Source organism: Leuciscus leuciscus (assembly GCF_965113295.1).
Source record: "Leuciscus leuciscus genome assembly, chromosome: 2".
Taxonomy (NCBI): domain Eukaryota; kingdom Metazoa; phylum Chordata; class Actinopteri; order Cypriniformes; family Leuciscidae; genus Leuciscus; species Leuciscus leuciscus.
In genome coordinates this window covers 54726426-54745349 of record NC_138726.1, presented here as the reverse complement: position 1 = coordinate 54745349, position 18924 = coordinate 54726426, and the positions used below count along the sequence as shown (strand labels likewise).

At 38.4% G+C, this 18924-nt stretch overlaps 1 protein-coding gene across 1 annotated transcript in view; it reads right to left on the bottom strand.

The window, feature by feature from the left end:
- f13a1b (coagulation factor XIII, A1 polypeptide b) overlaps positions 1-18924 on the bottom strand; it is a gene marked incomplete at its 5' end in the record, with an annotated part of 32005 nt that overhangs the window by 1716 nt on the left and 11365 nt on the right. Inside the window, 7 exons of the mRNA XM_082162373.1 lie at positions 90-195; positions 4786-4825; positions 4964-5031; positions 13218-13262; positions 14834-17298; positions 17714-17850; positions 18401-18561. Coding sequence (XP_082018499.1) covers positions 17157-17298; positions 17714-17850; positions 18401-18561 — 440 coding nt within the window. The 3' untranslated portion in view covers positions 90-195; positions 4786-4825; positions 4964-5031; positions 13218-13262; positions 14834-17156. The remainder of the gene's footprint in view (positions 1-89; positions 196-4785; positions 4826-4963; positions 5032-13217; positions 13263-14833; positions 17299-17713; positions 17851-18400; positions 18562-18924) is intronic.

Sequence of the window (18924 nt, the reverse complement as noted above, 5' to 3'; positions counted from 1 at the left end):
GCAAATATTTTTCAGTCCAAAAACCAGTGTGAAAGCCTATCCTAAAAACTGTCATGAAATCACCAAAAGAAGAAAAATACCTAATTTACCTAGGATTCAGTTGTTTTGTGTGGGTTTGGTTGTTTTGTTTTCTCTTTGCAGGTTTGATTAGTGATTGGGCCGTGACCTGAGAACACCTGAATCCAGTCTTGGCTCCTATTTAAGCAAGCAAGGTGGTTAGTTGGGGAGCTGCTGTTGCTTGAGCAGATTGCCAGAGTTGCGCTTAAGTTTTGAGAATGTTACTTTTGCAAGCCTTTAATGACAATCACATACACAACAACAACAACAACCCGTAGCCCACACGCATGCTCCACCGGGGTCTGCTCATTCAACCTCAATGTCAAGAACGACATAACGATCCACGTCACACTCCACATCCCAGCCAACATTTGTATGTGGGGTCCAAATGGGTATGAAATGGGCTGAAAAATGGGCCCCATATAGGATTGTCCGTGGGTTACATAATGGGCCAATGTTAATTGCCCAGATCGATTTCATGAAGGATTGCACTTGCTACTAGGTGGGAGCCAAGTGCGCAACATGCACAAGACCCATCTCGGCCCAGCTATACTGCCACGGCCATTTTCCCTCCAGATTATACACCCTCTTCTCCGGCACCTGTTGACTTGTGAAACACACAAACAGGGAATAAATTGAATGAACCATCTGTGCAGTGCCAACAGCACAGCAGACCCTTATGGAGCTTCATTACACCAATGCAACGCATCAACACAACATCCCTTAAAGGGGTGGTATAATGTGGTTTTCACAAGATGTATAATAAGTCTCTGATGTCCCCAGAGTGTGTGTGTGAAGTTTTAGCTCAAAATACCCCACAGATATTTTTATATAGCATGTTAAAGTTGTCACTTTTTGAGGGTGAGCAAAAACGCACTGTTTTTGTGTCTGTCCCTTTAAATGCAAATGAGCTGCTGCTCCCGGCACAGGGGGCGGAGCTTCAAGAGCTCGTGTTCTTTTACCTCACACACACATGCACTGAAAATGTCAAAAACTTTTAGTATTTTATGCTCAAACCGGAGTCAGACTCAAGAAAAAGTGACAACATGTAGACAACATTTCTGAATGGTTAGTTGATGAATTTATGAAGCTTATGTGTAGTTATCTTCTAGTCACTGATTAGCATATTCTGTCTTGATAATCTATAAATTGTGTTCAGGGGGGCGGGGTTTATGTAAATTCTAGGGTTGGTGATGTCACTAACCCGGGAGGAATGTGGTGTAGTCTCTACCAGCCGTTTGTTGTAGTCCTTAAAAAGCGATTTCTTTAAAAGCAAATATCTCCCTTTGCTTTGAACTTTGAGCTTCGTAACTTTGCAGATGTTGTTTATGATCAAATAGCAACATTACACACTAACTAAAGTTAGAAAAGTGAAATCATATTCAACCACCCCTTTAAGCCAAAATAAGAATACAGGTGAAGGCAGCCCATCTATTGAAGCTCATAATCTTTCAACTTGTCAGGGAGCCAACGGAGACGGGCAGAACGCAGAGGGACCTGCACCGACAGATGAGGGGGACATGGAATCTCCACCGAACAAGATGGGGACACATTTATGATGGGGGCTAAGTGGCACTCCGCACTCCTCTTCACTCTCAGACGCTGCACCATCTTCCCAATGACCTACGACACTCGGGAAAGAGTCAACTTCATAACAGTCCCGTAAGTGGACCCTATAAGAATCATGCCGCAACCCGTAAACTTACAGATGTTGTCACCATGTTCCGTCGGATCTAAGCACAAGATATCGGCTTTGAGCCCAAGACTTATTGCAGTCACTACAAAGGTATACAAGGTCGCCCGGGCTAATATCTGGGCTAGGTGCACCCTGACATCGTGGTGCTTTCGTCTTAACACTGTGGAGATGGTTGTGCGTGCTGCAACGAAATCAGTTCCCGGTCACGCACCGGTAACTGCTCGAGAGAGAACTGATCACGCTGCAACAACATCTCACGGGCTGACATGCCACGTGACCGGAAATGGCTATTTAACTGAGCAACAGCTACCGACCCTGTAGCTCCTAGATAGCCTTTTCGGCCACCGGATTTTTGTTGATATTTTTAGTATCGCCTACCTTAATGGCCAGCCTGTATTAAGCAAGTGCCGAGAAACCTGGCGCTGAGTCCCTTCTAACTACAGCAATCAATCCGCTGTTGATCCGCTCGTCATCAATCAACAAAGCAGCTGTGAAGGATGTCACACACTCACAAACGACTAGGATGGGCTGACGTTCATGTTGAAGCACGTCAGCTGCAAAGGTAGACCCGACCATTTAAGGTGGATCGCAGCTGGACTGCGAACACTGGGGACTGTGCAAGTGCAGCACATCAGTGACATCCCTTACTGGTAAGCTGGACGGCCGACTCCAAATCCAGGGCACAGAAGTACCGGCCGACGATAAGTCTCAACTTGTGTGCTGAGGGGTGTTCTAACCTAATGTGTAATGACATAAACAAAACATGCAACACTGACCTTGGAACGACAATGCACTCAGTGGAGGTCAACATTGGTGTGTTACCAGGCCGGCTCTAGCAGAGCAGAGCAGGCGATTGCCTAGGGCCTCGGGCTTTGAGGATGGGCCTCCACCGTAACATCCCCTATATATATAGTCCACCAGTCAAGACGGCAGAAATACTAGCCTCATTGTTCATTGGATATTGTTGAATTGTCACTCATCTGCAGTTAAACCAATTAATGTTTCCGTTTCAAAGCAGGTGCCGGACTCTGAAAGGTGCATCAGGTGCTGCGAAGCAATATGCACGCAAAGTAGCAGAGCTCGTAGGCTAATGCAGGTGTGTGAGTTGTCGTCATCTATTCCGGAGTGATTGCAATGTATTCTAAATATAAACTTGTACTGTAGATCAGCGTCATTTCTGGAAAAATCATTCACCGCTTTATTACAAGTTGAGCGCGAGCGTCATTAACGTGCCCAGACGTGACGCTTTGAATTTGCGCGTACAATGAATAGCATTGCGTCGGGAGCTGACTAGTATGAAAGCTACAAAAGTATAAGACAAGACGTTTGTATTCAAAGTTAAAAAGCCAACACACTACAACATTTTTAAATGTTTCAAATAAAGGATCTCATATCTATGGGTCAATCTTCTAAATTCTGCTGATGATTAGATTATACCCTGACATCATGCAATACATAATATCATATTACTGATATTTATAATATGACAATATCTGCAGTCAATATTGATTAAATGGGAGGGAAAAATCCTGCCCATACCGCAGCTATGAAAAAAATGATAAAAGCACTTATGTTCATCTACTGAAGTGGTATTCTGGAACTGTGAATAAATTGAATAAAACAGCAAAATAACAACAACAACAAAAAGAGATTACCTTAGATAAAGTTTGATTAATATGTACAGTACCGGTAAAAAGTCTGGACCCATTACTATTTTTAATATTTTTGAAAGAAGTATGCTCTACAAGCCTGCATTTATTTGATCAAAAAATAATAATATTCAGCAAGGATGTGTTAAATATATAAAAATGATAGTGAAGACTTTTTTAAAACAACTTTTTAATAATCAAAAAATCCTGAAAAAAAGTATCACAGGTTATAAAATAAATATTAAGCACCATTTCCAACATTTGATAATAAATCAGAATATTCTAAAGTTTTCTGACGGATCACGTGACACTAAATTCAGCTTTGCATCACAGAAATATATTTTAAAGTAAAGTAAAATAGAAAATCATAATTTAAAATTTTAATAATATTTCACTATATTATTTTTCTGTATTTTTGATCAAATAAATCCAGGCTTGATGAGCATAAGAGACTTCTTTCAAAAACGTTAAAAATGGTAATTTGTCCAAACTTTCTCTTGGCAACTAGCCGCGCCTTAGCAATAAAAGCTCTGTCAGGAGGAGGCAGAAAGTGATTGTTCGGTTTGCGAGCTTCTTTACAAAGTGGGCAGGACATCCTGAGTCGACCCAGTGAAGCCAGCTTCTGTCCTGGGGGGTTAGGCACGGCCGAGCACATAGCTCTAGCATCCTCTGACAACTGCTGCTCATCTAATAATGAACACAGGGCTTGAGATATCTGGTTTGATGGACACCAGAGTGTGTGACTGTAACTCTGTGCCATACCTTTGCTTTACAAACTTCGGCAAATCGCAGTGTATAAGACGAAGACAACTGAGAACAACAAAGTTTTCCATCATGGGGAGAGCTCCTCATCCTCCACAAGGGGTTCACCTCCGTGAGAAATGCTAGAGTCTCTACATAGTAGATTATCCTCAACAAAAGCCATTAATTTCTGGTACAAATCCTCTGGTCCTTCATTAAACTCTAGTTTAATAGCAGAAAAATCAATGAAATGTGCACCAGTCGACCCGATCTCATAGTTTTCTCTAATCTACTCAACTCTCCATTCCAGCCTGGAGTGCGAGCCAAATTAATCTCTGTTCCTGATACTTTACGAGTCTCCTTTATGTGGTCACTTCTAAAAGATGTCCAGAATGTGAAGATTTTATCCCTAAGGATGGCATTACAATAGTGTTTTTTCCAACACTTTGACTTTCAATCAGAACAAGTTTCAGTTCCTCAAAAACAGGCTGAATTCCAGAAAGAGTGAAATGTTCCCAAATACATTTAAAAAATATATTTTAAAGAAAGCCTGCTAATTTGGTGGATATATTTGCAATGATATAAATCTCAATAAAATGCACAGTTTTACAATAGGCCTAACAGAGATGTTCATATTCTCACCTTCATCATTCTCAAACAAGGGCACCTGGGTCCTCTTGTGCTAAAAAATAAAAATGATCAGCTAGTCTAAAGAACTTATAAATTATTACATAAAGAGTCACATTAAAGATACATAGGAAAAATGTTACATTATTATAGTTACCTTCATGTTATAAAGTGGATTTAAATCTGTACTTACATGAACTGGAACCCATTTTTCATGTTTTCAGTCAGGAACAGCCTTGATAGCTTAAGTTCATGAACATTCTAATGAAATAAAAAACCTGATTTATGAATGATATATATTTCTAACTAAATCATTCACATATAGCTCTGCTCATATTTGAGGTCCTGTAAGTGTAAATATACATTTTCATGACATCAATTAAAATTGGCTTTCAATTTGCATTTAACCTGTTCAAAAATAATCAGTTAAATCTGTATCATATAACTGGTTTTCAAACACCACTCATTTTATTGCTTTTCAACAATCTTTATTTAATAATTAATATGAATTTTGGGGGACAGATGCCGATACCGATATTAGGGAGTAAAAAAAAAGCCTGATATCGATATATCGACCGATATTATTTATGTGTATATTATAATACAGTAGCAATATTATTTATGTTACAAGGCAAAAGTTTGGACATACTTTCCCATTCGTGTGTACAAACTTTTGACTGGTACTATATATAGAATACACAGTATACATAAACAGAATATATATACACACATGTTTTGCAATGATCACTCAAATGTGATGATCAAACACTTGTGACAAATATATGTAATAGAGAGCCTAAGTCCCTCCCCTTCCGGTTGACCACCATGGGAGCTTATTTCTGAGAAATATTGTATGGTAGTCAATGGTGAGAGACAACAAATATTTTGATCTCGTTTGAATTGTGCCCTGAATTACACATATGATGTTTGTCAATTTAAAAGATACATTTTAAAGTCAAGAAAGTCGCAGTTTGATGTAAAACTGTTGAGGTATAAGACTGTGAAAATACGTAATTACAAAGACTACAAACCCAAAAGGCGCACATGTGACGTCATACCTTTTCTCTCAATGAATGAATACGTAATTACAAAGACTACAAACCCAAAAGGCGCACATGTGACGTCATACCTTTTCTCTCAATGAATGAAGCTAACTTTACTGAACAAACACGGTGAGTAATGTCTTGTCCTGTTATTATCATGCGTCGCGTCTGAATACGTTGTTGTTTTTGGAGCTCTATCGATTTGATTTATAATTCTTGATTTTTCTCGCTGCCTGCTGTGAGTGTGTCTGCTTCGGTGCTGTAAGCTCCGTCTTAGCCTCGTATTTCCTTGTTTTGAACCATCATTTACTACAATTTCTAGTTGTTTATATTACTACTAAATACAGCTTACCCAACCCTGACATCGCTAGCTTACGTTACTACTAGCACAACACGCTAGTAATTCGCTAGCCTGTAAACGTAAAAGTAATGTCTTGTCCTGTTATTATCATGCGTTGCGTCTGAATGCGTTGTTGTTTTTGGAGCTCTATCGATTTGATTTATAATTCTTGATTTTTCTCTTTAAACTCGCTTACAACGAACATTTTCTACTTTTCCTCACTGAGAAGCACTAATGTTACTGCTCAAACCTCATTGTTACAACGCGGACTGTTGAGCAGACGCGTCTCAAGCCTATTAGTGATCCAACGCTGCATACTCTTAAAGGTTACGTCCGTGGATCACGGCTGAACGCGTCTTCTCCACACTCACTTATAAACAAAAAATTTGTTTCCGCCTATCGTGCGTCTACTCTACACCCCTACCACTAAAAAACCTAAAAAACCTCATAGTTACAACGCGGACTGTTGAGCAGACGCGTCTCAAGCCTATTAGTGATCCAACGCTGCATACTCTTAAAGGTTACGTCCATGGATCACGGCTGAACGCGTCTTCTCCACACTCACTTACAAACAAACTTATAATATAAATTAGTATTAATATTGATAGCATCACTGGTAGCTTCGTTGCTAACTCACTGTCCATCTGTTAAAATGGCGAATATATCAGATGTAAGTAGTCTACCGCTTGGTGCAGGTGAGGACACATTTGAGCTTCACGCACTGCAGTCTGAGCTGGAAGCTGTTGAGAAACAGATCCACAACCTTTTATTGAGACAGGCCGAGCTGAGAGACCGGTGTTTGGCTCTTGAAACATCACGCGCCGATGCACACAAATCAGTGTTTAACGTTACTAACCCGCTGACTCCGACCGCGTCTACTCCGTGCGTTCCTCAGCATCGGTCGAAATCAGCCATGGTCTCGTTCACTCCGGCTCCAACACGCCACCACGAAGCCTGGGTGGTTCCGCAGCGGAAGACGCGAGTCAGGTTTAGACCAAGACTTTCTCCGACCCTCCCGGTTTTCGAGTTATCGACACAAAACCGCTTCTCCCCTCTACGCGAAACAGAACGCGATGCTGTGATCATCGGCGATTCCATCGTTCGGCATGTACACGCTACGTTAGGTAAAAGTAAGGTGCAAAGTCACTGCTTTCCTGGTGCTCGTGTTTCTGAAATCGCTGCTCGCGTTCCCGAGATCCTGAACGGTGACGAGCGCGTCGGAACTGTGGTCCTGCACGCGGGAGTGAACGACATCAGGCTGCGCCAGACGGAGATTCTGAAGAAAGACTTCAGGAATCTAATCGATACGGTACGCAGCACATCGCCTGAAACAACGATCATTGTGTCAGGACCGCTTCCCACGTACCGACTAGGGCATGAAAAGTTCAGCAGATTATTTGCGCTAAATGAATGGTTAATGTCATGGTGCAATGAGCAGAAACTGCTCTTTGTAAATAATTGGAATCTGTTTTGGGAGCGTCCTAGGCTTTTCCGTGCTGATGGCTTACACCCAAGCAGATTCGGAGCGGATCTTCTGTCAGATAACATCTCCAAAATGTTAAATACCCTTTGACTAGTAACCAAAAGTCCAAATCATAGTCTCTGCTGCACCAATTCAACTGATATAAATACTAGTGTAGAACATTGCATAGAAACCGTGTCTATTCCTCGTTTAGTGAGATCAAATAATAAATCTAATGCAGGATCTAGGAAAAATCTAATTGTTATTAAAACAGAAAATGTTGCTATTAGTAAACAAAAACTATTTCTAAAGCTAGGTCTTCTAAACATTAGATCACTCACACCTAAGGCAGTTATTGTAAATGAAATAATCACAGATAATAGCTTCGATATACTTTGCCTTACTGAAACCTGGCTTAAACCAAATGATTATTTCGGTATTAATGAGTCTACTCCTCCTGGATACTGTTATAAGCATGAGCCCCGTCTGATTGGTCGTGGCGGAGGTGTTGCAACCATTTATAAAGATATTCTAAATGTTACCCAGAAAACGGGTTATAAGTTTCTTTCATTTGAAGTACTTGTACTAAATGTTACGCTCTTAGATGTTAGAAAAACATCCCTATTATCTCTAGCCTTGGCTACCGTATATAGACCGCCAGGGCCTTACGCTGATTTCCTAAAAGAGTTTGCAGATTTTCTCTCAGACCTATTAGTCAATGTCGATAAAGCACTAATTGTTGGAGATTTTAACATACACGTAGATAATCCAAATGATGCGTTAGGAGCTGCGTTTACAGATTTATTAAATTCATTTGGGGTCAAGCAAAACGTCACCGGACCAACACATCGTCTTAATCATACACTCGATTTAATTATATCACATGGAACCGATCCAACCGATATAGATATCATTCCACAAAGTGATGAAGTCACTGATCACTACATGGTAACTTGCATATTACGTACTGCTGTAATATGTCATGCGGCGTCGCGTTATCAACCAGGCAGAACAATCCTCCCATCCACCATAGATAATTTCTCAAATTGCTTATCTAATCTGTCTCAGCTGCTGCCTGAACCCAAATAAACAGATGAACTAGAAGAACTAACTAGCACTATGAGCACCATTCTCTCTAGAACATTGGATGTGGTTGCACCTATTAAATAAAAAAAGGTCAGAGAGAAAAATAAAGCACCATGGTATAACAATACTACGCATGTTTTAAAGAGAGAAACGCGTATTTTAGAGCGTAAATGGAAACAAACTAATTTAGAGGTCTTTAGAATCGCGTGGAAAGACAGTATGTCACGTTATAAAAAGGCCCTAAAAGCGGCCAGGGCTGAGCACCTCCGCAAACTAATAGAAAACCAAAACAATCCAAGGTTTTTATTTAACACCGTGGCTAGACTAACAAATAAACAGACGTCACCCGAACAAAATATCCCGTTACAGTTCAGTAGTAATGATTTCATGAACTTCTTCACTGAGAAAATAGAAAGCATCAGAACCACAATTGTAAACGTTCAATCTTCAATCGCGCCTTATAATTCAGCTTCAATTATCACCCCGAAAGAACAATTACAGTGCTTTGCAACTATAGAACAAAAAGAGTTAAATAAACTTATCACTTCATCTAAAACAACAACATGTTTATTAGATCCTATACCAACTAAACTACTGAAAGAAGTGTTACCTGTAGTGGAAGATCCTCTCCTCAATATTATTAACTCGTCTTTATCTTTAGGTCATGTTCCAAGAACATTTAAATTGGCAGTTATAAAACCTCTCATTAAGAAACCACAATTAGATCATAATAATCTAGCAAATTATAGACCCATTTCAAATCTTCCATTTATGTCTAAAATATTAGAAAAAGTGGTGTCCGCTCAACTGGGCTCTTTCTTGCAACAAAATGAGATCTATGAAAAGTTTCAGTCTGGATTCAGACCGCATCATAGCACTGAAACTGCGCTCGTTAAAATCACAAATGATTTACTTTTAGCTTCTGACCAAGGCTGTATCTCAATACTAGTTTTACTTGATCTTAGTGCTGCGTTCGATACTATAGATCATACATTACTCTTAGATCGACTACAAAATTATACTGGTGTTCAAGGACAAGCACTAAGCTGGTTCAAATCATACCTATCTGACCGCTACCATTTTGTCTATTTAAATGGAGAAAAATCGATCATAACTCCAGTAAATTATGGAGTGCCGCAGGGATCTGTATTAGGCCCTCTGTTATTTTCAATATATATGATGCCACTTGGAAATATTATAAGGAAACATGGAATTAGTTTCCATTGTTATGCTGATGACACTCAAATATATATTTCATCACGGCCGGATGAAAACGCAAAATTTTCCAAATTGACAGAGTGTGTTAAAGATATAAAAGATTGGATGACCCGTAATTTTCTTTTATTAAATCCAGACAAGACAGAGGTAATACTTATCGGTTCAAAAAACCGCCCACAAAACCTCGCACAATACAACTTTAACATCATAGGATGTCCTGTTACTTTATCCTCTACAGTAAAAGACCTGGGTGTCATACTCGATTGCAACCTGTCTTTTGAAAATCATATTTCATATGTTACAAAAACAGCATTTTTCCACCTTAGAAACATTGCTAAGCTACGTAATATGCTATCAGTTTCTGATGCAGAAAAGTTAGTTCATGCATTCATGACCTCGAGACTGGATTACTGTAATGCTTTACTAGCTGGTTGTCCTGCATCCTCAATAAACAAGCTACAGTTAGTCCAAAATGCCGCCGCTAGAGTTCTTACTAGATCAAGAAAATATGATCATATAACACCGATTTTATCATCACTGCATTGGTTACCTATAAAGTTCCGTATTAATTACAAGGTATTGCTACTGACCTATAAAGCCCTAAACGGCTTAGCTCCAGTCTATTTAACGGATCTTTTATCACCCTATAATCCATCGCGCTCTTTAAGATCACTAAATTCAAGGCTTTTGGTCATACCTAGGATATCCAGAACCACCAAAGGAGGGAGAGCATTCTCACATTTGGCTCCAAAACTCTGGAATAGTCTTCCTGATACTGTTCGTTGCTCAGACTCGCTCTCCCAGTTTAAAACTAGATTAAAGTCGCATCTCTTCAGCCAGGCATTCATATAATCCTACAGTTCAAACTACAATCCGGCCTCTAGCTCATAAATGCCAGAGGAGAACTGGCCCCGACTGAGCCTGGGTTCTCCCAAGGTTTTTTTTTCTCCATTAGGTCACCTGATGGAGTTTTAGGACACCATTAGGTCACTTGATGAAGTTTTTCGGTTCCTTGCCACTGTTGCCTTTGGCTTGCTCAGTTGGGGATATTTTGGGGATATTTAATTTAATTTTATCAATCAATAAATTCCTCTTGAAACAAACTTTGTTGTATTATTTTAATTTAATACTGTGAAGCTGCTTTGATACAATCTGTATTGTGAAAAGCGCTATACAAATAAACTTGACTTGACTTGACTTGACTATATATAGAATACACAGTATACATAAACAGAATATATATACACACATGTTTTGCAATGATCACTCAAATGTGATGATCAAACACTTGTGACAAATATATGTAATAGAGAGCCTAAGTCCCTCCCCTTCCGGTTGACCACCATGGGAGCTTATTTCTGAGAAATATTGTATGGTAGTCAATGGTGAGAGACAACAAATATTTTGATCTCGTTTGAATTGTGCCCTGAATTACACATATGATGTTTGTCAATTTAAAAGATACATTTTAAAGTCAAGAAAGTCGCAGTTTGATGTAAAACTGTTGAGGTATAAGACTGTGAAAATACGTAATTACAAAGACTACAAACCCAAAAGGCGCACATGTGACGTCATACCTTTTCTCTCAATGAATGAAGCTAACTTTACTGAAGCTAATGTCTGTTATTTTTTTCTATAGTCTTACGTTATAATCGTAACGTTACGCCGTCTAGCCTGAGTGTTTTGTACCAGACTGCACACATACGAGCAACGGATCTTGTGACGTACACAGTGCGAGACGAGAGACGTAGGTCATTGAGCGATTTTCACATAAAACTAAATGTTACTCTTCTGTTTTATGACAAGCTGCGACTTTCTTGACTTTCATAATTATCTTTTAAATTGACAAACATCATATGTGTAATTCAGGGCACAGTTCAGACGGAATAAAAAGATAGTTGTCTCTCGCCATTGACTACCATAAATATTTTTTCCGAAATAAGGTCCCATGAGCCGGAAGCGGAGGGGAGGGACTTAGGCTCTCTTTAACTGTGCTTGACAAGTAACAGGTGATTTGATTGGTTTATAATTGCTGTGGTGGGCGGGGCAATAATTCAAAATCAAGACTGCACCAGAAAGCTGCATGGTAAGTAGCCTGGCATACCAAATCTAACTAAACTATTATAAGGATGATAAATCTATAAAAATATAAAAACATGCACATAAAAAAAAAACTATGCATAATATCTGTCTTGATGGCATCAATCAGAAACAATGTTGTTAGTTTGGTATATGAACATATTTTTTGAAAAAGTGATGTTTTTCTTGGCGGCCCAATTTACCTTAACCCACTGAGGTAAAATGGGCCACATGGTTTCAGCTAAAATGGGCCATCATCTGTGTCACTCACAAACACACATACACATGTGTTTGTTACACACACACACACACACACACCACTGACATCAGTTCACTGATCTATGCTGTTCCAAAATGGGGGTTTGCACCAAAAATGTTTTTAGTTTTTTAATGGCACATATGAATATGTTTGTTTAATGCAGTTTAAATGTAATGTGGCTGTATAAGCAATTGTGTTTTAAAATTAAAATGATGATAAATTACTATTTCCCTTTGCAGTTTGACTGGCCCATTGTACCTGAAACAGCTCATGCAAAAAACAGTTGGCACAGCTGATGTTTCAAGAACTGTAGGGCCTAAATAATTATATTTTATTACCTAATTTCAACACAAAAGTATCAAAAACAGTCATTATTAATCATAAAAACACATGGAAAAGGCATATATGGTATTGTATTATTGTCCCAAACGATTTACCAAAAAGTGGCCCAATTTAGCTGATATCACCCTACGCCGATACCAATATATATGCGACAGGCTCATATCGGCCGATAAAATTGGCAGACCAATAAATCGGTCGGGCTCTACTAATTACTAAGAATTAATTAGTCAAACTAATATGGAGGTGGAAACATCAAGCTTTTGATACCTGTTGCTTTTAAAGTAGTCTATTATTATGTGATGCTTTTCCAAAAAGAAATGCATCTGGTCGTAATCTGTTTTAATATCAACACAGTATTGCTCATCATCTACAAAGCGATTATGGATGTCAACCTGAAGTAATCTCAGTTTCAATGCCTTGCTTTAGAATAGTGTTAAGTGTTTCTTAGCTAGAATTATTAACTGAAATATCACCTCCACTTTGGTATATTTAAGAAAAAGAGCTTGTCAAGATACTTTCAAAATGCAGCACTCTCATTTGATCAAATCCAATATAGTGCATGAATCATATTTGCACACATTCAAAGACAGATTACAGAATTATATTTACTGTACATACGTCAGTTTCTTCTTGTGAATCATGGCTGTTGTTTAGGCTGAGTATCTGTATTAACAAAAGAGGAGCATTAAACATGGCTGGAGATGGGGAAATCCCTTCTTTCGTCAGTTATTTTAATGAGGAGAGATAAGATAAAGTCCAAAAGTCGTCAAGAAGTTTATACTGCTTAAATTTATAATTATCAGTAACGCATTGGACTATAGCTCTTTAGTTGTTTGTACAGAACCCCATGCACCTGCAGATTATCCGTTTCTCTTTGTATTCTTCTCAATCATGTGACTATTTTTCTAGACAGATAAAAATAGCAATAATTAACAGGTATGAACTAGACAGAGGAAGTTATAATGTTTCATAACACAAGTGCAGCGACAATTGATACTACTCTATGTGTAGGCTTTTCATTGTTTTATTCATAATATACTGATATCCTGGGTCTATATTTTGATGATCTTTAACAGAGTACAACAAGGTTCAAGGGTCTTTTATTGTCAATGAAGGAACGAAACTAAGTACTAAGGTCCCAGTCAAAACTCCAGATAAAAACGTTGACCAATAAAAACATTAGGAACTAGGGTGTATGTCTAAGCAGCTTTGTCAATAAATAGCATAATAGCAATAAAAATCTAGAATAGACGATGCAGGAATAAAAACAGTAATAATTAGTAATAAATTAGGACATACATAGTCAAATATTATTGCGCATAAAATGTCTAAATAATACTTTTTTAAAAATGTAAAAATTATTTAGGCCTATAAAAAACAACAACAGAGAAACTTTTATTACACATGCCCGTATCTATATTATTGCACACAGAGTAGAAGATCAAGGATTTGTCAGTCGAATAGCCTCAAAAAAAAAACAAAAAAAAACCCTGTTGCTGAGTTATAGTTGTTCTTGCCCGGATGGAGCGCAACCTTCTTCCTGAGGTAACTGGGACAAACCATAGGCAGGGTGGGAAGAGTCCAACTCACTGCATTCACGCTTATTAAATGTGACTTGTGGACAAATAGACAGATGTTTAAATAAACATCTCTATTTGTAAATCAATCTGTTTTTTTAATCTGAAACACTGTAATTCATAAATGTTTTTGCCTTGTGTCTCAGAATGGTCATTTGAACAGGTTTCACAAAAGAAGAATAAATCGAATGTTACAGGTGCCTTAACTTATTTACATTTTGTGGAGTTCGTTATGAACTGTATATTAGCCTATGTTACAAAAACAATGTCATTTCACTAGAGCAAATTTTGACCTACCCCCTTTCAGCATTAGTGATGGGACGGTTGACACCAGGGCGCCGATACTCCAACACAGTTTTCAAAGCCCTATTAGCCTATATCACACACTGTACCGATGATAGTTTCGAAATGACAATACCACGTGATTGATAACGTTTGATGGGAAGTTCGGATCATTTTACTGACTCTTTCGTTCGATCTCGTCATCAAGGAACAAATCTTTATTTAAGTCATTTCGTTCATTTAAATGTTATACTTTTAACAACCAAATTCCCCGAACACATCCACCTACGCAATCTTAATCATATTCTGAATAAAGAAATCATTATAATAGGCTACAGCCCAAAATAATTTACAGGGAACATAAATTGACTTTACCTTACGAGTCTTTAGGCTGTTTGAGATGCGCCTCGCCTGAAATGTATGCGAAAGTGCAGTGAAAGGAGGAGGAGTGAAAAAAAGTGCAGGCAAGCCGGACAGTTCTCTCTTCTCATAGTGGATCAGACACCTGTGAGATCAGAGACGGAAATCGAGGGATTCACGCTCATGCGCCGTGTTGATGATAAACTGGATGTAATTTAAGTTCTGTTGTTTTTATATGAAAATAAATATAATGAACAAGACACCCAAAGTACTGTTATTTATGTCCATTCAAAAGATGTGTTCGCACTGTCTGAGAGTTTGGGAATATTCACACATAATACAGCTATGCTAAAGACATAAAAACATGATATCAGAGTTTAGAAATTAAACATTTTAAAAGAGATCAATACATCACGGGTGTTTAAACCAATGAGCATTAAGCTGTGTCTTCAGCAAGTTGTTTCTCATTGTGCTTTTGATCAGCGCAGTCGGTGCAGAGAAACTGCAGGATCCACATGTCAGCATGACATCAGAGCAAGTCCGACCGCACTCGAAGACATTTCTAACCGGCATGCATCTCGAGATGATCACCGGTGATCGGTTCTGTGCAGATTTTGCTCATTTCAAACAAGCCTCTTCATTCGTTTGTCACGTGACATGCGCAATGAACGACGTTCATGAATGATCCATCACTAGTTTGAAACTTCGAACGTCATGCAGTATCCGAAGGTCGGAACAGCTGTTTGAAAAAAATGGGCTCTTCGCAACCTTACCTGATGCATAAGACTATTGAGGAGGTCAGGTGGAGATCACATGCGGGAGGAGTTTTTCGACACACGTTAGCATGACATCAGAGCAAGTCGCATTCGGATCATTTGACCCAAAAATGCATATTCTGTCATTAATTACTCACCCTCATGTCGTTCCAAACCCGTAAGACCTTCGTTCATCTTCAGAACACAAATTAAGATATTTTTCATGAAATCCAATGGCTCAGGGGGGCTCCATTGACAGCTATTTAATAACCCATTGAAGGCCCATAAAGGTAGGAAAGACATCGTTAAAATGACAAAATAACGACTTTATTCAACTGATACAGAAGAGAAGGAATTGTTAAATAAAGTCTTTTTTTTTTCTTTCTTTTTTTTTTGGCAGACAAAAAGTATTCTCGTCGCTAAATAGCTGTCAACGGAGCTCTTACGGGTTTGGAATGACATGAGGGTGAGTAATTAATGACAGAATTTTTATTTTTGGGTGAACTATCCCTTTAAAAAACGTCTTCCTGCGTTGATGGAAGCCTAATATGCTTCAGAAAGCCTGTTTCCCATCACTGCTCAGCATGAGATACACTTCTCTGCCGAGGGAAGGGGTGTGGCTTTGAAGGTCAAAGGCGAACAACCCACTTATTACTTAATGTCGCCACCAGAGGTCGCACAAAAACAATTTACTGAACAAAAACACAGTAATTTGGGTGAAAGTCATAACATTTACAGTAACATTTTTAACCCTGTTACATTTACATCTCCATCATACTGACAGCCAAAAAAAATGCCATAACCGAAACTACTACTCTGAGGCGTCTCAGAATGTTTAGAACTGTCCTACAATGTTTAGCTCCAACTCCAATTAAACACATCTGAACCAGCTAATCAAGAAACTTGGCATACTAGAAACTTCCAGGCATGTGTTGAGGCAAGTTAGAGCCAAACTCTGCAGGACAGCCGCCCTCCAGGACTGACTTTGGAAACCCCTGTTCAAGAATGTCTTCAAATGGGCAAAATCATGTGAGTTCAGCAAACGGATCACAGAATATCTCAATGCCACCTTTTGATAATCAGAACTATATACTGCCAAAAACTCCTTTAAAAGTCAAATCCTCAGGAGTTCATTGAATAATTCACACACATATGGTGTAAAAATAAATGTCTGTAAAAATGACGCTACAAAGGGCACTGCATTTGTATTTGAATGATTGATCTTTCCTGTTTTATACATCAGTTAATATTCATACCTAATGAGTGAATCCTATAAAGAGATTAAATCATCTTAATTCAATCAAAAAAGTATTGTGAGTGACTTTCACTCGACTTTTTGTTTTCTGTGCTTATTTCCCTTTTCAAGAAAAAAACCCTTTTTGTTCATTTGTTTATTTATTTTATTTTACACCTACGGATATAAGAACATATTAACTGTAATAACTGTATTTTTGACTAAACATAATATAATGCACTTGTAACATGCTTCAGTATGTTTATAGAGTACATGCTATGCTGGAGTTTATATGGTATTTCTCTTTGGTCAAAGACTACAGATGTCTCAGCTTCATCCTCTGTGGCGTTCATGGTTGTATGGTGAGCTCAGTCTCCCCGTACACCTGTCTGAGCGCAACACAGTCTAGACTCGCCATCAGTTTAGTAGAGCCGGCCCGGCGGGGACTGAATGTCTCCGTCCACGTTATAGAGGTGTCCGGAGAAATCAGACTGAAAAACACATCACACACACGTCAGAATGACACAAAACATGCAGTATACGGACTTACATTCATGCATTTAGCAGATGCATTTATCCAAAACAACTTGCATTGCATTCAAGGTAGACATTTGATTAGTTCATGCATTCCCTGGGAATCAAACACTTTAGTGATGTGAATCTCACACAAAACATGTTCATGTCACATTTCACTCTTTGGTGGAGGAACCGTTTACATTTTTAGTTTCCTTTCAAAAAGGAACCGTTTTTTTGCACCGCACATTATTCTCAACACTAATTAGTGTAATATGGTATTTTAACATATATGTATTTTATTTTACATTGTATGCATTGCATTTAAAATATATGTAATATGTACAGATATGTACAATTTCGATGTAATGGTGTCGGTCTGACAGTGTTCACCTGTACTGCTTTTTTTTGAGGGCCATGATTCCAGGACCCTCCATACGCAGATCCACATTCTCCAGACTGAACTTAAACGGGTTGGTGAACTCGACTGACACATACATTTCCTCGCTCACTCTTGGAGAACCGGTCACCTATACAGAGAGACATAGCAAAGAGACAAGAGAGAGAAAGAAGAGAGACATGAACTAGTCTCTAGTCTACCAGTAGAGGGCAGCAGATTCATTTACATTCAATTATCAAAAGCAACTTACAGTCCATTCAAACAATATTTTGTCAGTATGTGTGTTACCTGGGAACAGAACCCAGCTTATATATATATATATATATAACCCTAACTTAAAATCTCAGGGGTGCCTCAAGTAAATATTTTAGGTCAAAGAGGTTTGTCTGATCAAAAACTTAAATTTTATTTAAATTAATAAGAGACCAAATACAGTTAATATGATTAAACTTATGATATCAGTAAACTTTAAATTTATATTGGTTTTTATATTGTTTTATTTGTATATAATAATATACAAGTATAATAATACGTTTGATTAAAAGGTAAATAATCTTAAAATTATTTTTATTATCTATACTTTATTTTAGCTTTTTCAGTTCCCTCATCAACGGCAGTTTGGGAAACCCTGGTTTTAATGTAAATGAGAGGTACAGTAGCAGTAATGTACAATGCCTGACCTCCACTATGAGTTTGGGGTTGTGCATTGTGATGACTCTCATCGCTGTTATGATCTGTCCCGTCTCTTTAATCTTTCCTGTAGCGATGAAGTGGATGTTTCCCTGTTCCACCAGTTTGTTCATGTAGTCCTCGCCGCGCACAGACACTTTCTCCTCCTTACCTATCGCCAGCAGGGGGAGCATTAAAAGCATGAGTATAGATCCAACAATCATATTGCACTCTCTCCTAGGGCTGGGTTGAAAATAGAAATTTCTCGATTTTAATCAAATCTCCTTTCTATGTACTGATATCGTTTCTTTAATCCCAATAAATTATCTTTTATTTGTATCGCGCCGACCAACCAATAAATTACAATAAGCTTTGTGCTGTTACTTTTGATGTGAAACAAAGTCTTAGCTTTCAAATTCTGTCAATTTTATTATGAATTTGACCATTTTGGCACTCTTTAATGTAGCGTGACAGATCGCTGTTCAAGCGGCACTTAAACCGATAGTTACAGCTCCAAATAAACATGAATGAACAT